At 46.0% G+C, this 18,407-nt stretch overlaps 1 protein-coding gene across 2 annotated transcripts in view; it reads left to right on the top strand.

Annotated features, from left to right (window-relative positions):
- Positions 1–18,407, top strand: part of ssbp4 (single stranded DNA binding protein 4) — an 84,633-nt gene that overhangs the window by 14,287 nt on the left and 51,939 nt on the right. For both annotated transcript variants that reach the window (XM_069679335.1, XM_069679334.1), the window contains exons 3-4: positions 1,111–1,172; positions 9,921–10,005. In XM_069679335.1, coding sequence (XP_069535436.1) covers positions 1,111–1,172; positions 9,921–10,005 — 147 coding nt within the window. The remainder of the gene's footprint in view (positions 1–1,110; positions 1,173–9,920; positions 10,006–18,407) is intronic.

The raw sequence follows: 18,407 nt of genomic DNA, 5'->3' as shown, positions 1-18,407 counted from the left end.
ACAAACGGACATTTCCTGTAGATAAGTGATGGAAAACAGGAAATAGGCAAGTTTTTATTTTGAATCAAGTAACAATAGTGGTTTTGCAGTGACGTGTTGCAGTTAATTTGCTTCACTATCGCACGTCCTGCGATGTGACGATTGCGCATGCGCTCATTGCAATTGCGATTGTTAAACGATTTATCGTGCAGCCCTAAGTTGAGGTCTTTTGTATCCCAACACCTATGCACCTCACAGTCTCCTTCTCACGCACACACACACACACACACACACACACAAATGTTTCAATAGATAAGGGACTTCTATCCTCGCAGGTATACTAAAAAAGCACACACACACACCTGCTCAGTGCCATCTAATGAGAGCGCTATCACCTGGACTCTCCTGCCTCAATTAGCCTCTGTTCCTCTTCACTGAGGAGCACACACAAACACACACACACACACACACATTTATAGTATACACACAATACACTTGTGTCCCCGGGAGGACTTTGCCACTCTCTGCTCTCCCGCACAGTGCAGCACTCAGCTCTTTAGCAGCATTAAATCAACAGGCCCAGCCCACATACGGCACATAACATCACTATAAACTGCACTGGGGAAATCTATAGAATAACAAACAGAAATCTGAAGCTTGGATCTACTTTTCTTTACGTGTGTATGAAGAAAAAACTGGCAAATCTTGCTGCTGTCATGCTGTCCTCACAGACTCTGGTGAATAATGTATGTATGCAGGGAATGTGTGTGTGTGTGTGTGTGTGTGTGTGTGTGCGGAGTCATGTCAGAGGGAGTGTGTGAAGCAGGGAGCAGGTCTACTATCTCGCTCCGGATCTTATCTCTGTGTCCAGATACAGGCAGGAGCTCTGCTGGTGTGTGAGGGCAGCGGAGAGGGCCGCTGCTTCAAGACAGTAACACTTTCTTATCCACAAACTCCTCACTGCACTGCACTCCACTGCGCTGGCCTATTTCTCCGTCCGGCCATCGCTCCTCTCGCCTCAGTCTGTCTGAAGTTGGAGGGACAGTTGAGCGAAATGATTACATTATGCATAAAACATGCAGCGGTGTCTAATTTTTCATTCCCCTCCTCTGTCTTCTCTCCTCGTCTCAGATCCGATGGGAGAAGAACATCACACTCGGGGAACCTCCTGGATTTTTACACTCATGGTGGTGGTATGTATACGTTGATGCTTTCTTTCTCCTGACCACACACACACACACGCATATCTTTTTCAACAGCTCACGTTCATACCGTAGAAGTACTCTTGATGGTTTGAAAGAATGTGCAGGGGTGGAGAGTCGGCTGTAATTGCAGGGAATGCAAAGTGCATCATCTCACACATGTTTAAGTGCTGTACTCCTGGCGTCCCTCTGATTGACAAGTGAGCTAACTTGCTTTACTCTGTTATTTAAGCTGGAACTGTTCTTTTTTTATAACCACACATCCAAGTGTGCAGCGTTCAATCAGAATCAGAGACGGAGCCTAACAAAACAGGAAGTATAATGCTGCTGTGGATTCAGTGAGTTACGTGTACGCTCTTGTTTCTCAGGCTATAGATAGACTGTTCGCAGCAGGTTCATGGATGTACAGAAAATTACTACTGAATTACTTTGAAGCTGAAGAGAACTTCAGAACGTGATTATTTCCATGCACGTTCTGGGCTTTTAAAGTATGCATGCTTTCACACCTTAAGTCAGTTTGTTTGGTCCGATTCAAAGAGCAAATTGTTACCGGGTTGCATTTCGCCTCGAGTTTGGTTGTCTTCTGAGGACACTGCTCTCTGATTGGTCAGGATTTGCACGTGGGAAAACTCCCTGAAGTAAACAAAGAGAGAGAACAGGAAGAGAGAGAATCGTGGCCTTTAATGTTTTGTTGAGTTTTTTTTTTACTTTTTTCAATCTTCAGTTTAATAATTTATTTGAAGGAAAGGAACACTGTACACTAATGCACCAAGTTAGCCGAAAGGTAGTCCCTTTTGCCAGATGTGATTGGCATCAAAAACAATTCAACAATAGTTAGAAATATACTAGTTTGTGCCACAACATGAGCAGATAGGATCCGATTCACAGGTGATATGCAAACAAACGTGGTACAGGATTCCGTTGATTTGATCCTCTGAAGGAAAAGACGGCTGGACTAAATGCAGACTTTCTGAATGGGATTGTGCAGTCCCTCCTAACTGCGCCATAAGTTGCTCTTTTAACCGACATTGTTCCTCAGTTCGATCAGTCCCCTTTAGTTTTCCACTGAACAGTTTGAACACCGTGTTCTTGTGCGTTTCGACAAACGTGTAAAATTGTTTGATTAGCCCATTCTTCTATTTCCTCGTCGCTCCCCACGTTTATCCTCTTCTCACCTCGCTGCCTGGCTGCGTGGCTGTCTCTGCAAGTGTCAACATCCGTTTAAACAACCCACAATGCACAGTTGTTTTTGGTTTGCTTCCTATATTAGGCCCTACTTTAAGTCCAATTATGTTCCCACCTGAATCGAACCGAAACGGACCGAGCCCCTGGTGCAGCGGTTTGGTCTGCACCAGAGTTAGAATGCGTGTTCTCACCTGTCCGTACGAACCGGACTTTGGGAGTGCGACAGTCCGGCCTAAAGCTCTCAGGTCTGAATGCACCATAACTTCATTTCCTCCACGAGATGCGTGTCAAAGCCTTGACTGATGCTTGAGCTGTTGTCTGTTATTGTCTGTTAACGTCTAGTCAACGCCAAGATTTGAGGCAATTTGACCTGATGCTTGATTTAATTGAACAAGACTCTGATGTGGATTTTTTCCTCTTTTCTTTCTGCGTCTTTAAATCTGTCAGATTTCTTGATGACAAACTGCAGACAGTGTTTTCTATCTGGCTGGGTGAACAGGGTCAGTGGGCTCGGTGCCTGACACGTACGCTGTTTTTCTCCGTGTCTGAATTACAAGGATTGGGAACACCCATATGTAGGATTCCCCTTTTCCAGTTGTGATGCCAGGACTTAGAAAATCCCACTAAAAGGCAAAGAGGGGAGCAGACTGTCAGTGGAGGAGGAAGCCGGGCAGCTGGAAAGGATGCAGACAAAGAATCAAGCAGGCGAGCAGGCAGGGAGGTTGAGAGGCTGAATCCTCCGCAAGGCAGCACGAGAGCCAAAGCGAGCCGGGATAAGAGGTTTGACAGGGATCGCTTTGTTTGTCATTCATGCTATCGTGCTCATCCCCAAAGCCCCCCGGCTGGCCCTGTGTAATAAACCCGGACATGCGGCTTCATTCATTCATCCTCTCTCTGGCCCCAGTGTGTGTTGTAATTGTGCAGCCTGTTGACACGGTTCATAATGGTCCTTAAAGAGCCTGGCTTCTCTCAACCTGACAGCTCTCAATTGGACAGCCAGCAGTAATACTGACAGAGTGACATACACAAACATACAGCGCGGCTTAAGTTTGCCCTCGCCTCCGCCTGAGCCAATAAGACGGCCCGGGGAGGCTGGGCGCGTGTGTGAGAGAGAGGGAATACAGAGAGCTCATAGTGTGTGTTCTGACTGTATTGATATATTTTAGCACTGTGTGGGAGATGTGTGTGTGTGTGTGTGTGTGTGTGTGTGTGTAGGCTGATGATTAGCCAGCCTGAGCAGGGCAGGGCTCCGGTGTAGTATGACCTAGCTGAGGGGCGTCTGTCTGGGCCACGCAGCACGTGGACATGGAGACTCACTGGGGGTGGGGTCCGGGGTGAAGAAGGGGGGGGTGGAGTCCCGTGTCCACCAAGCAGACCCCCCTCCAACCTCCAGCCTCCCCCAAAACAAAAGCTCCAGATGGTAGGAAAGCCACCAACCTCCCTCGTCCCTCACCCTTCGCTCCCCCTCCCTCAACCTTTGTCTGGAGGCCTGTCCCTTTGTTTGCGGAAGAGAGACCCCCGAACGGATTAACTCTTTGCATTCCAGCCTCTTTTGTGTTAAACAGCCAAATCTAAGACCCCGACCCCACCACCAACACCACCACCGCAGCCCCGCCCCCGTCGTCCTCCTCCTCAGCACCTCGCTGGGGTTTTCTTCCCTCCTGTCTCTGCGGCTGCTTCCTGTAGGATGGCGTTGGTGGGGGGCTTCCAGGGCTGGAAGAGAGGGGGGAGGGGGTGATGTTGGGGGAGGAAGAGGGGAGGCTGGCGGTGGGGGTCACTCATCCACATCTGTTGTTATGGGTGGAAGGATAAAGAAAAGGCTCAGCGAGGGCTGCAGGTGTTGATTGTGTCATTAGCTCCCTTTCTATTGGCTGCTGCTAGTTGTCTCCTCCTTATCCCAAAATCGATGGCTTTAACCAGTTTTCACTGGATGGACCCTGAATCCTCAATACACCCCCCCACACTCCCCCCCCACCCCCCCCCAATATAAAACACACACACACACACACACACACACACACACACACACACACACATAAAACCTCAGCACAACAGCAGTATTTGGAGGATCCTCAGTGTGATGGCCTCTTCTTTAATTTCTTGTCAGTCAGAGTTCAGCCGACCTCTGCTGCTGAACTCTTTATAAACCAACCACTGACATCAGCCTAGTTGCAGTTCCAGGACCATCACTGACATTTACATCTCAGTAAATGTACAATAGTAGCACAAATACAGTAAGTTCAGTTTGTATGTGGTTCCACTTAAGCCGCTTTCCCACTGGTCATAAAACCCGTTAACAGCAGGCTTTTTTGCTTAGTGGGAAAGGTTACAATCCGGGTCAAAAGACTCTGCAGTAGACCCGGGTAATTATCGCCTCGGCTCCGATCTGCAGCGATGGGAACACAAAACCTGTGTCAACACGCTAATCTCCGCCCCCTTTCTGGTGTAATGCTATGCTCCGTCGCTAACTTCTGCGACTCCTTGTCATCTCAGCTACAACCCCCGCCCGTCTCCGTCCAAGCAGCGCTCGAACATCGTTCCAACTTTGTTGATGCCGAGTTTGATACACAGATGTATTACTGGGGGTATTACTCTGGTAACCGATCTTGGAACCCATCAGCTATCACCTGACGATGTCATGATGATACAGCCTCTGGGAGCCACGGACAATTTTTCATGGCTTCCAGTGTAGCTAGATAAGCGGTAAAGGTAATCCCTGTTCTTGGTGGACAATGTTCAACTAGCAACCTGAGAAACACAAAAATAGTCTGACTTGAGAGGCGACTTCTAGACAAGATTGTTAGCAGCACTTTTATGTATGTGAGTTTGATTAATATAAAGCTAAATCTTGGTCAAATGACAGCCCACGTGGTGAGGGATTGGGAATAACTGTTTCACCTCTTTCACCAACACAAATGTTTTCCTGCATACAGCCGAGGCCTTTTAAATGCTATTACTGCCAGATGGACATATGAACCAATAATCTTGTCCCTTGCCTTCTGCATTCATATGCAGAATCAGGTTGTCAAAATTTTCAATACTTCGATACTTTTATGTTTGAAAACGATTCAATCTCCATTATTCTCATGTCCGATCGTACCGAAAGGTACCAAAGCTTTAAAAAAACAACAGATCTACAGGCAGATTTTCCATCCCGAAGCTGCCACGAGCAAAAGAGAGAAAGCAGATGTGGTCGTGCTACATAAACAGGAAGTGAAGAGAGTGAGTTAATGTAAATAAAACAGTGAAACTGAGAAATAAGATATTATTTTCTGATCTGATCGGTTATGTTGTAAACAGCAAACTAACGCACCTACACCTCCGTACAACCCCGCAGGAAGGTACAGGATTTAGTTTTCATAGGCCGGAGTCGCTGTCTTTCTGTCTGCTCCGCCCTCTGTCACACCTGGAGCTCTTTACAGCGACGTCACAGCGGACTGCATTTTGTGAAGTCCCTTTCACGTCTCATAAAGATGCAAAAAGTATGATAGTCTCTGTTGCAGACAGACAGAGAGCAGAGCAGAGAGACAGCCACGTCACCTTGGCGCTTTGTTTTCATTTAGCCCCGACCTGTGGACGGTTGGCTGTGAGCTGAACACCACTGCCCAGCAATGGACGTCCAGAAATGTCCCAAACACGGCAGAATAAAAAGAAAGGTAGAAACACAGACGAAGGGCAGATCCTCTGCAGATACAGACACCGCCTCACACTTCTACTGGATTATGAGTGATGATTAAGAAGGAATATTGTAAGATGAAAAATCCTGCCTATTGGTAGGTTAAGCTGGCATGTGTTCAGTAAGTTTTTTCTGTACCCGCACTGTATACCTTATTTTTGGTTCCTATGACTTCTGTTTTTGTTGCCTTGGTGTCGAAACAGGTGTAGAGTAGATCATGTATTGATTAATTTTTTGGGTGTCCTGATTGAAATGATAAAACTCGATCAACTCAACTTTTTCAGCAATTGCAAAACTACTTGAAGAGTTTAGAAGAACTGAACTCTATTCATTACTGTCAGTCCAGGAGACCGGAAGAGCTGGTTGCAAATACTGCTACTATAAACCATGCTAACAATGCTAACTTGTTGTCCAGACACCAAACAAGAGTGTTAAACAGAGCATTATTTCTTTTGACTGTCTCTCAAGTCTCCACCATTGATCCTGACTTCTCTATGAAGAACGTAGAACTTCATCTCATGTTGCTGCTTCTCCCAAAGCCGTCAGTCTTGTTGCGATGACAGTCTGCTGTAATTATCAGCCACGGTCCAAAGGGAGTGTTCCTGATTTACATGGCTCCGTGATGTGTTTGTTTCCTCCTGCTTGATGAATGCATCGCTGCTACCAGGAGACTCGCTGCTACTTGAGTCAAGTTAATAAAGACAACTGGAAAGGTTGTGTTTCTCCGCCCCCCCCTTCGCTCTTTGATTGCAGCATTTTGTCCCATTAAGAAGAGCCTGTTCGGATAAGAGGAGGAGACAGCACGCGAGGAACTTTATTTCTGCTGGACTTTATGTTTCAGCCTCCTTATCTCCATCTTTATTTCTGTGTATATTTCTCTCTCCTGACTCACTGACTGGAGACGCACACACACACACACACACACACAGAGGATTATCATGTAGACCTGCCACCAGCCGCCGTGTGTCTGTCTTTCTGCGTCTTTGTTTATTTTAATGGGAAAGCACATTGTAACCAGCGTCTTTGTCCGACCACAGTTAATTGCAAATAATTATCGTGATGGCATTTAATTTTAGTAATTGTCTTCTTCTGGACGGCTGGACGCTAATCCCTTCCTCCTCTGTTCTGGATACAAAGTGTGTGTGCGTGTGTGTGTGTGTGTGTGTGCATACAGTCCTGGCTCTTATTTTAGAGCCGTGTTTCTCATTTGAATGAATAAAAGAGAGTTTGCATGACCCTAAGCTGCAATTTAAATCTGCCCCGTGACTCTTCAAAGTAAGAGTTGTTTTTTCTTCTATACACACAGTTGTGTGGCTCCACTCCCCATAATACCATAAGGAGCTTCCCATGATGAGCTGATTAGATTGAAATGATTAGATAATTGGATAGAAAATTTACTATTACAAGGAGGGTGCAGAGAACAAGATTTCTCGCAGATTGCTGCTGCTAATTAACCGCAAATGTTGACTTCCCAGATAATTTCCAGAGATTAGTGTTTCTGTAAAGGAAGAGACAACAACTATGACATGGGCCTTTTCTCCTTGTGAATGTGGGTGGGATCGTCAAATCGGGGCTAACAATGGTCACATCAAGCCTGGATTAAGGCCTGGTGAAGCATGAGTCGGTACAGTAGATGGGAATGATTTTGTTCCCCTGTTTTCAGATAATCTGCCCATTATTGCTTGATAATCTAACACTTTTTTTACACCTAGCTCCTTTCTTTACCGTTCAAACCGTATGCACAATAATTTCTCCTTTGTATAAAATTATCACAATTACAAAAGTCTTGTTTTCTACGCTCATTCCTGTCCACCAGAGATCCTCCCTCAGATTATGCACTGACGCACAGAATGAGATTCCCCCGCCCGCCTCAGACAGACGTGGGTCAGCTGCTCAAATCGCAATATATTCCAGCCCTCACAGGCCAGGAGATGTTAGATCACCTTTCCCCTGCCCCTGCCCCCCGTACCTGGTTGTTTTTTTTCAGCAACAAACTGTAACCCGCGTCCCGTTTCATTTCCCTGACAGCTGATTGGATTTGCGATGGTCGCGCCTTTTCGCCGCGGCTCCTGTCTGAAGGAGCAGCAATCTCTTTAACACCTAGCGATAGATATGATAATGTACACTGGCTTTATTGTCAAGAGACTGAAGGGCAGCACGGCACACACAACCGACATATGTGTTTGCTACTGCGTCCTCCAGTGTTCCCTGAACGCCTCAGGGCACCAACTTTTTATCCTTGATGTTTTATTTTGAAAACATTTTGTCGCACTCTTGTTTCCTTGACCCTCAAATCACAGAAATCAAGAGATCACGAAGGAAAGTGTAGATCATTCATCAACAATGTTAGCAATAACCGCTTTTAACACACTAAACCATGAAAATCAAACATCTTGTCCCGTATGCGACAGGGTGCTGGTGAGCGAGTCTGTGACAGTTATGGGCGATCAGCTAATATTTTCTGCTCCATTTCGCAGTCTGTCAAATCAAGTGTCACAGCTGCTCCTAACATCAGCACAAAGAATGCATGATACACTTTATTTGCACCTTTAAACCACAGCAAGAATTTCCTCTCATGAATTCAGCTGCTCTTTTTTTTTTCATACCCTGTCCATGAAATCAATATCTTGAAGTAGAGAAGTCCTTAATGTGGACCGGCTTAGCAGGTACTTAATTTCAGCGCAGTAATTAAGGGGTCCATTTGGAGTGGGACCTGGTGGCCCCTGCTGCCCTGGAGGAGTAGGATTGGTCTAATTAACTAATATGAGCACGGCTGATTGGGCAGTAAGTAACATAATCACAGCTGATTGGTCAATAATGTGCAGGTCGCCAGGGCAGGCTGAGAGGAACATTTGGCGACCCGTCCGTCCGGGGTAAAAGCTCTGTGGAGCGGAGCTGCAGGCTGCAGGCTGCGGGCCGGACTGTTGGACTGTGTGCCGGGCGCAGAGGAGGCTGCAGTGTAGCTTTTTACATGGATTTTAAATAAGGCCTGGTAACTCAATACCTACTGGGCTTACTTTGAATGCTGACTGAAATGTTTCTGTATGTTGAGTATTTACAACTGTATCAAGCTCTCTGCAGCAGAGCATAAATGCCTTGTTGGTTTATCGTTAAGGCAATCGACAGAAATTAATTTTTTCAAGCAAAAATCCTGAACATGAAGTGCTCCCATCTTCTCAAATGTGAATATATGCGTGTTTTCTTCGCCCTTAATGAAAGGAAACTTAACAAAGTTGGGTTTTTGAAAGTTGGTTGACGAATACAAAACAATTTAAGAATGTGAACTTGTGCTATGAAAAATTGTGATGGACATTTTTCATTTAACATCTTATTTGAAAAAAAAAAATCTGATGCCTAGGAACTGTTTTGCAATGTACCCTTTTATATTTTATACTCTATTGTACTGTAAGTATTATGAGTTATCAACAAATACTTCCCAGGCCTTGGTAACATGTTTTTTTTAATCAGATATTTCCTGATTTATATGATAATTTGATAAATAAATACTATTTAATATGTAATAAAAGGTCAATCCTACATTTAATATGTTAAAACAGCACACTTCTGCGTTTTATTTTGTAAAAAAAGACAAACAAAACACTCCTGCGTTTTGTTTTGTAGAAAGAGCACCCTCCTGCACATCAATGTCTTTTACGTTTAACACATTTATAGAAATGAACTCTTCACAACTTTATTTAAATTGTTGAAGTACATTTTTTGTACCTTGATTACTCCACTCTAAACACTTTCACTCAGGACTAATCAGAAGTGAATTGCAGCCACATCTACACCAGAAACAAACACACCAGGATCACACTGTGTCTGTGGCTCACACATTGAAGTGTCTGACTGCTGCTGCTCTCTTGTCTCGTGTGCAGTGTATTCTGGGATCTGTACTGCGCGGCCCCGGACCGGAGGGAGACATGTGAACATTCCAGCGAGGCCAAGGCTTTCCATGACTATGTGAGTGAACTTAACCAACCCACCAGTTGTGTGCATAAATATACACACATCCAACACTTGGACACACACACACACACACTGACACATGGTTTTGTGCACATGCGGAGTGTGTATCAGGGAAGAGACTATTTTCTGTGTGCGATAATGCTGCTGGTTCTTGTTTTGACATGTCTGGTCTGCTCTGGATGGGACAGACTGAGCCAGACGTCTGAAATAGCATGCGTTTAAAAATGCAGCATTTATGAACACCACTTGTATATTTGATAGGAAAGCCTTTAGACTTCCAGCTTTTAATTTTTAAAGCCACATACAGACTTCCTGCTTCTCTTCACATGATCAGCCCTGATCAGATATCCCTTTTCCATCATGCTCCCCAGCAGGATAACACTCCAGCTCATCTGCTGCCCGCACTTCCTCAAACGCTGACCTCTGACCCCTCGGGTCTCAGCCAAACTGTCGCTCTGAGGTGAAAGGTCGCGATGCTGCCTGGCTATTTATTGGTCCACTCAAGGTTTCCAGGAAAGGTCAAAGCACATAAAGCAGCTGGCTGATCACAGGAGCACATTAACGCACACATTCACAAACAATACACACACACACACATAGAGGACACATTTAGAGCTGGAGAGGCTTGGCTAGTTGTGGCTGCAGGGGCCGGACCAGGTGATGAAAGGTCAGGGTCCACGGACCCCCTGACCCTTCTCATCTTCTGGAGAGGGGGAGCAGTCGATCAGTAAGCTATCAAACACACACACACGCACACACAAACACTGCTCTTTAAAAGCTGGTTGGCGCGTGAATTGAAGGTGTTTGTCGGTCCAGCTCTCATTACTGCAAATGAGCATTTTGGCGTGATCGTGGCCCTTGAACGCCTCATTTTCTGACATATTCGACTCAGGATTGCAGACGCGTTTGTCTGCACGGACTTCTTCTACCAGTAGATTATGTTTCCACCTGTGCAGGAGTGAAACCTGAAATGGATTAGCGGCTCTATTCTTACCGAGCACTCCTCATTCAGCCTGTGTTAGCCGTTAGCCAGTCATCCATTCAGCTGAACTCTCTTATGAGGTTTGACAGCAAAAGTGTGAGCACTTGTCAGCGGAGCAGATTACATTTGTTGTGCATGTACTGTGCATGTGTGTTGGCACGAGTCGACGCGTGTGTCTCGGCTCATGTCTGCTTGTGTGTGTGTGTGCATGTGTTGGACCACCATAAGATTAATTACATGGTTAATTAAACCTAGTAGTTAATTAAATCTGACAACTGTGTCTAATTAATCTAAATGCAATATAATTTCCTACACCTTTCTCCAGAGGTAGGCCAGCTGGATACCTGCATGTCAGCTCTTTAACGGCTGCCGTCTGACAGGCCTGGTCAACGTGCGGCTGAACTTCAGGCTTCACATTGTGCAGCCGCAAAAGACAGATTTGAAAAGTCGGCGTGTTTCTGTGTGCGGCTGCGTAAATCAGTAACTCTGCCGAGTGTTTGAGCAAATAAACAAGATGCAGACTTAATGTGAGTTGATCTATTGAGAGTTAAACGGAGTCTATGAGGTCTTGTGAGCTTGTTCTTTACAGGCTAATAAAACTTTGTTGTAGTTCAAGGATTCAGACAGCGTTGTTTGACCTTTGACCTGGCTCAAGTTCAAGAGGTCAGAGTGTGGGAGCTGTCTGAGTGAGACGGCTGATTTGTTGTTGATGCAGTAGAAAAAATAGATTAATTTAAGAATAAGTTCTCAGTCCTTTATTCGCTGTTATTAGTTCCGCTTTATGCAGACGTATCCTTTGTAAAATATCCGCCTTCCATCTTTTTCAGCTCCTAAATTAAAACCTTATGATGTTTTCACTGAGAAAAATTATTTTATTGTCTCAAGAAATGGATTATTTTTTTACATAGGTCCTTAAAAGTCAGGCTCGTATATTTACTCACTTTGTAAATTTTCAATCTTCACTTCATTATGGAATAAAGTTATGAGTCTCTGAGCAGTGTTTAGCTGCACAGCATGAGCTGCTAATGTTTGACCCAGGGGAGCGCTGCATGCTTTTTTTTGTCAGGGAATTTTATATTTGATATATTTGCTGTATTTTTCTGTAATTCGTTTGTTTGTTGCGTGTAAATGCTGGAGCTTAAACTCTTAAGATGCACAGAGGGTGTTGCAGAAGCTCCGACAACCCTAAAATGCACAAGTAGGTGTGTGTGTGCGTGTGAGCCCATGTGTTTTGTGACCGTTACGTTTGTGTGTCTTTGTGTGACAGGATAGAGAGAGAGAGAGAGAGAGAGAGAGAGTGTCGGGGTCGCAGCGTGTGAATCCCCGGGGTGATGAGGGGTCTGTCTGTCTCTGATTAACTCTGGCTCCTCGGTCCCCGCAGACCGACGGCCTGATCAAGTCTCTATCACGGCCCCCTTGCTGATAACGGCTCCCTCATTCCCCCCACTGGTCCCCCCGGATCACAGAGTGAAAAACAACACGGCTCCCAGGAGTCACACGCGCTCACACGCTCTGCGTGTCGATCAGCTGGGGAAGTAAAAGAGGAATGAGCGCAGGATGAATTGCTTTGTTTGTATTTATGTTTAATTATTTTAGAGTTGGTAGCTTCACTGTCAGTCTGCTGTGGTTAACAAAGAGAGAATATCAGCGCTCGCCTATAAAATTGATATTTAGAAGTACAGTTTGCTTATTTGTTTCCCGGAACTAATCCGGTTGCGAGGCAACATTGAGCCACAGAACAGTCTTAGTTACAGATTTGGTTTGGCTCGGCTCAGTTTGGCTCAATTTGGCCCGGCTTTGAAGGCCCCTCTTACTCAGCCTTGTCCTACTGGCCTCCATTGTGAGCGCTGATGTAGACTTTGCGGACTCTCCAGTTTGGGGAAGATAATGGAATATAATGTGCTAATCCTCAGATCTGGGGACTGGTTGACAGCTAATCCAGGGGAATGTGCCGGGATTGGAGCCCTGGCCGCACTCCCAGAACTGGAGGCCTCGCTGGTCGGCTTCACCCCTGGATGGTGAATCTGCAATCATAGCCACTCCGGCTCGCACATAAACACTCGTGGGCATGCTTGTGTGCATATCGCACACCCGCAGTGGTATGCAAATGAACGCACACACCGTCAAAGTGAGCGGGATGACAGCGTATCATCCCGAGCTGGAAGCGCCTGAAGTCTTGTACCTCTGTAAAGTCATTTAAGTGGTCTCTCTTGTCGTCTTAATTGTCGGAGTTTTGTTTCTGTCCTTCCTCTTCACATTGCCTTTTAATCATGTTTATTTCCTAAAAGAGATCTGCTCGTCTTATAGTCCTCTTTTCTGCTGGAATTTGGATGTTCCACAAAAGAGCACTTTGTAGAGGAAAGTGTTTGATTATAAGAACATGGCACGTCTTTAGTAACTCAATATGACTGATTAAAGGACGGGAGCTGTGTGATGAAGAAAGCATACATATTGACGAGCGAGCGCACACACATTCTCTCTCACATAAAAGTGGGCAGAAGAATGAGTCTCTGTTTTTTCCCTCTCAGACACGCACACACACACATGCAATCACAAACAGTCTTTCAGGAAGCGACACACTCGGCCTCGTTGTCGCAGACATTTTGCTTCGCCCCAGCCAGGGGTCGTAACCCCAAACATCTGCGATTCATGCCAATCCGGGTTCATCGCCCGCGGAGTGTCACAGATTTAGTGCCACAAGTGCGTCATTCACATCGCAGCGCTTCACTGACTCCGCGCGGCTCTCGGCTTATTGATGAGAACTGTCACGATGATGGCTGAGATGGAGGAGTCGAATCTGGGCATCAAAACATTTTCTGATAAACGTCACGGCTCGTGTAAAAATAGAACGCATCAGGGAAAAAGTGGTGTGAAAAAAAACAGTTGTGGGTCTGAAATGATGTCGTAAATAAAGTAGAATTGAACATTTACAGTTTTATATCTGTTATTTGAACATGTTTGGTTTTTGGACCATTTTTTGAACAGATTTGAACTCTAATTTCTGACTTTTATAGGCACAAATGAGTCACATATGTAGGCTGCAACCTTTAGATTATTCTCATTTAACCATTTTGCCAGTTAGATTTCCACTCATGATTTCCCACGCACAGAGGTCATGTCTAAAAATATGTTATTTATAAATCTTTCCTCAAATGATCAATCAGTAATGAATATTGTTGCTGATTAATTTTCTACCAGTCACATAATGTCTTGTTCCACCTCTAAATCAATTAATCTAAATACAGAAACTCGTGAAGAAGTGTTGTTTGCAGCCCTTCCCAGCATGCATTGTGCTGGCAGTAGACGGATGGAGGTGCGCTGTTGGCTGTTGCCCGGGTTTCTCTGCGAGGGTTAAACATTTGTTCGGCTGGACCACAGTAACAGGTGGCACGAGGGGAGGAGCTGCTCTCTGTAAACAGCCTCTGATGGCCGAGCCTTTGTCTGGACTGTGTGTGTGTGTGACTTCGTGTGTGTGTGTGTTTTCCGTCCCCGCAACTCCTCGTGTCCTCGTATCAGGTGCCTCCGCTTTAACGCAACACACACACGCGTCCCTTTCAGAGCTGTCTTTGTCTCTGTCCTTTTCTTACCCATCCTGCACCGTTTCACCTGCTTCAATTCCTCTCAGGTCTTTTTCAGCGCCAACCCGCTACATCCTCCTCCTCCCCCCTGCTCTTTCTTTCCTTTCCCTCCCTTTCTTATTCCTCCCCCTCTCTCTCTCCTTTTGCCTCCCTCCCTGCCTCCCGCCGCCCTCCCCCCTCTCTCAGAGGAGATTGATTGGGTAATCTGGCGAGGTGCCAGTAGTGCCCGCTTTCTTGCTCGGGGGAAGGAGAGAGAAGCGGGGGCGACATGACGACATGCAGGAATAATAATAACATCCATAATATAGGCAGAGTAGGTAAGGATGGAGGGATGAAGGAGGAGAAAAAGGAGAGGGAGCGGAGGATGGAGTCGGCGTTGGCACGGCGATGTCTCCCCTTCATACAGATTCTCCTGGTCGTTTTCAGTTTAAATATAGCCTACACATGCCACAGCATTGTGTCTCCATTTCTGTCCGCCTCTATCTGTCTTTCCATCTCTCCGCCTCCCCCCCCCCCTCACCTCCTCCGTTAGCGCCTGTGTCGTCTTTTAATATCAAACAGTGCGTGGAGTGCAGGCTGCAGGCAGACGGGCGCTGAGCGAGAGGACGCCGTCTTTGTGTGCCGTTGTTTACCTTTGTTACCGTCTAAATGAAAAAGGCCAGTTGGCTCCTCTGTCTGTGTATACCTTTCCCCGATCTGAGGGAAGCTACAAAGCCTCAAAGTGCTGCCCTCAAGCTGTGCGTGTGTTCGGCTGGAGGTCTGCAAGTGACAGAAGCAGGAAGATCAAATATTGTTTATGATTCCCTTCCTCGCAGGTTCATTCTGGGCGAGCTTAAAATGTGCCGGGGTTTAGCATTTGATCTCCACTGTGCAGGCGCGGGGCTCCTGGATCTGTGTTTGACAGAGACAGACATGAAGACAGACATATGGAGGCAACAAACCAGGGACAGAGACAGGAAGACGAGCGACAGAGGGGAGAGGAGGAGGAGGAGGGAGGGAGATGTGTCAGCATGCGGGAAGAAAGAGGTGTCTGAAGACGCTGGGGACTCTTTTTGAAGTCTGCATTTTCCACAGTTTATCTGAGTTTTGGTGCGAGGTTTGCATCTTCGGAAATCCCGTGAATCCACCTGAGCGGAGTTATTGTAGACGCCGAACCCTGCTGAGTTTACTCTCCCTCCTTGCATGCAGATTTCCGACCCAGCCCCCTTTAATTTCCCTAACCCAGTTACCCACGAATGCCCTCTTAGCTGCAACATCATCATCCATAAAATTTAAACCAATGCTTTAAATGAATACTACTTTCTGGGAAATAGTGGAAACTCCTCTGGGGCACTTGTTTATCTCTCCCAGTGAAACTCGGATGAATGCTGCCAATTCCTGGTTCTGTGTTTAGTCATTTTCAGGAAATAAATTATGGTTCAATAATTAAAAAAAGCAACATTCATCACTTAGTTGCCTCGACTGTAACCGCTTTACTGTGGAGAATTGAGGTGAGCAATTTGTCAGGGGGGTTTGGAAGGTGGAGGGCGACCTTCCGTGCCGGAGGTGTTTGTGTCGCTGGTGTTCACCTGGATTTGCACACACAAACAGAGGAGGTCTTTCTAACCGTCTTTGGATTTACTGGTTACTCTTAAACCTCATGCATTTATCATTTGTTTAATAAGACCCTGTCCTGCAAAAGAAAGGCATAAATTACTGCAGTTATGAAGCGTCTGCGTAGTTTAAACCTGCTCTGATTTAGCTTCTTTAATAACTTTCTGTCATAAGTCTTGGAGGAGAAGGCAGAACTACCTGGTAATATAATGCAAAGTGACTCTTTGGAATATTTTTATGAGACTTTTACTAAGTCAATTTCAACGTTTCAATCTTTCAAGAGTTCCTTCAAAGTGCTCGTCTCTCGCCGTACTTCCAGCTGAGGAGCTTGCTGTTCCCTCTTCCCCGAGCGGAGCTTGGAGCAGCGCTCTGTCGCTGCCGTTCCTCATTAGGCCTTAAACACTGACGACGGTTACGAGGATTGTCAGGCAGGTCCCAGGGAGTGAAACTTATCTTTAAACACACACTCCTGTTGGTTAACTTTGGGAGTTAAGAAGCTATTTCCGTCTCTTTTTTCACGCCAAGTCCCTAAATTCAATCAGCTCGCACCGCAGCTGCTGTAATGGATGTATGAAAAGTTTAATATCTCGAGTCAAGAGTGATTGCTTGCTGTTGCACAGGTCCAGGAGCGCACGTTAAGTGTCCGCTGAGGAAGTTAGTGTTTGGCAGAACTGTGGAAGAACATGACGAACATGGATATTGTGTGAGGAGAGTCTTGATTCCAGGATTTAACATGATTCATGTGATGTTTTCAAACACGTGTTTGATTTGATGCAAGGAGGCAGCCTATAGGTCACCTGAGAGGTCAAACTCAGTCCCGATGAGCCTCATGTGAGAACTGTCTGAATTTTCACCCCGACTTTATGCAGACTTTTTCTGGCCTGTCCCAAAATGTCTGCAAGAAGTCGGGGTGAGCCGATGTGTGAACGCTGCAGGTGTCAGAAAACACCGCGAGCGAGTAGGCGGAGTGATGACGTTTATATCATGTGACTGAGCTGCACGTAACAGGAAGATTTAAAACGTCCAAGCTGGAAGAAAAAGGATCATTTACAATGTGACAGTAGCAAAGATGTCTACCAATTAGAGACATGAAGAGATTCTTGCGCTTCTGGCTGTGAGGGCTGACGCCGAAATTGATCGCCAGTTGCGGGGAATGTGTGTGAACGGAAATGTGCGAAAAGAGCTATAGAGACACTTCCAGTGGTTGTATAAATTTAAGGTGTTGCCGCCTCCCACGAAGCATTAAGTTGTTGCAAAGCAAATCCACAAAACTGTAAATGTCATAGGCTTCACTAAGAAAACATTGCAAGTGAGTTAAGTTCCTCCTCTCTCTTCTGCCGCTCCGTGTGGTCTGCTTCATTATTCCACATGTTGCATGCTTGTTTTTGCAGAGCTTGTAGTTACAATGCCGTGTCCCCCAGCGAGCACAGGGGCCAGAGCTTTTTAACAACTTAAAATGCAAATGCAGCAGCTTTAAATTGCTTGGTTAATTAATAAGAAACTTCACTTCCTCCCTCAAGTCAGAGCTGCTTTCCTGCCAGACAACTGGGAGTTTGAGTTTCATCCCTTTAAACACAGTAACAATCTTTTTCTCCACAAGTCGCTCTTCTCCTTCTTCTTTTCTTCCTCGCGTCTTTGTCCACTCTCTCACTCGTCCTGCGCCTCACACACTCTCCGTCCTGCCCTCTCCTTCTTTGCCTCTGCCTCTCTTTGTGGCAGTGGGCAAGCTTGTAGCTGGCAAACGTTGCAGCCTGGCACAGTGTGTCCCTGGCACAGCGTGTGTGTGTGTGTGTGTCTCTGCATGTGTGTGTGTGTGTCTGCTGTCTGCTGCACGGCTCTGCCAGTCCACCAGTCTCAAGTACCAGCTGGGCACCCGAACTCACAACCAAAATAAACTGGCTGCACTATCAATGAGCCCATGGGCTGCAGCGCGTGTGCAGGAGTGTGTTTGCTTGTGTTTGTGCGTGCGTGCATATGTACGTGTGTCTCCCCGTGTGTGTGTGTGTGTGTGTGTGTGTGTGTGTGTGTGTGTGTGGCACTGATCGGACACCCTGCTTATTAAGTCTCATTGAAGCGAGTGGTGAAACAAACACAGTCCTTCCTCAGATGAATGCCTGAGATGTTCGCCCGTCTCAACTTTGCATTACACTGCGGCCCTCCCTGCAAGGATTAAAGACTAAAACAATTACAAAGCCTTATTTGCAATTCAAATTCTCCTAAATGCAGACTTAATCCCTATTTTC

This window comes from Semicossyphus pulcher, unplaced genomic scaffold (assembly GCF_022749685.1).
Source record: "Semicossyphus pulcher isolate SPU_LCO1_2020_fin unplaced genomic scaffold, fSemPul1.0.p SCAF_4, whole genome shotgun sequence".
Taxonomy (NCBI): domain Eukaryota; kingdom Metazoa; phylum Chordata; class Actinopteri; order Labriformes; family Labridae; genus Semicossyphus; species Semicossyphus pulcher.
This window is presented reverse-complemented; position numbering and strand designations above follow the sequence as displayed.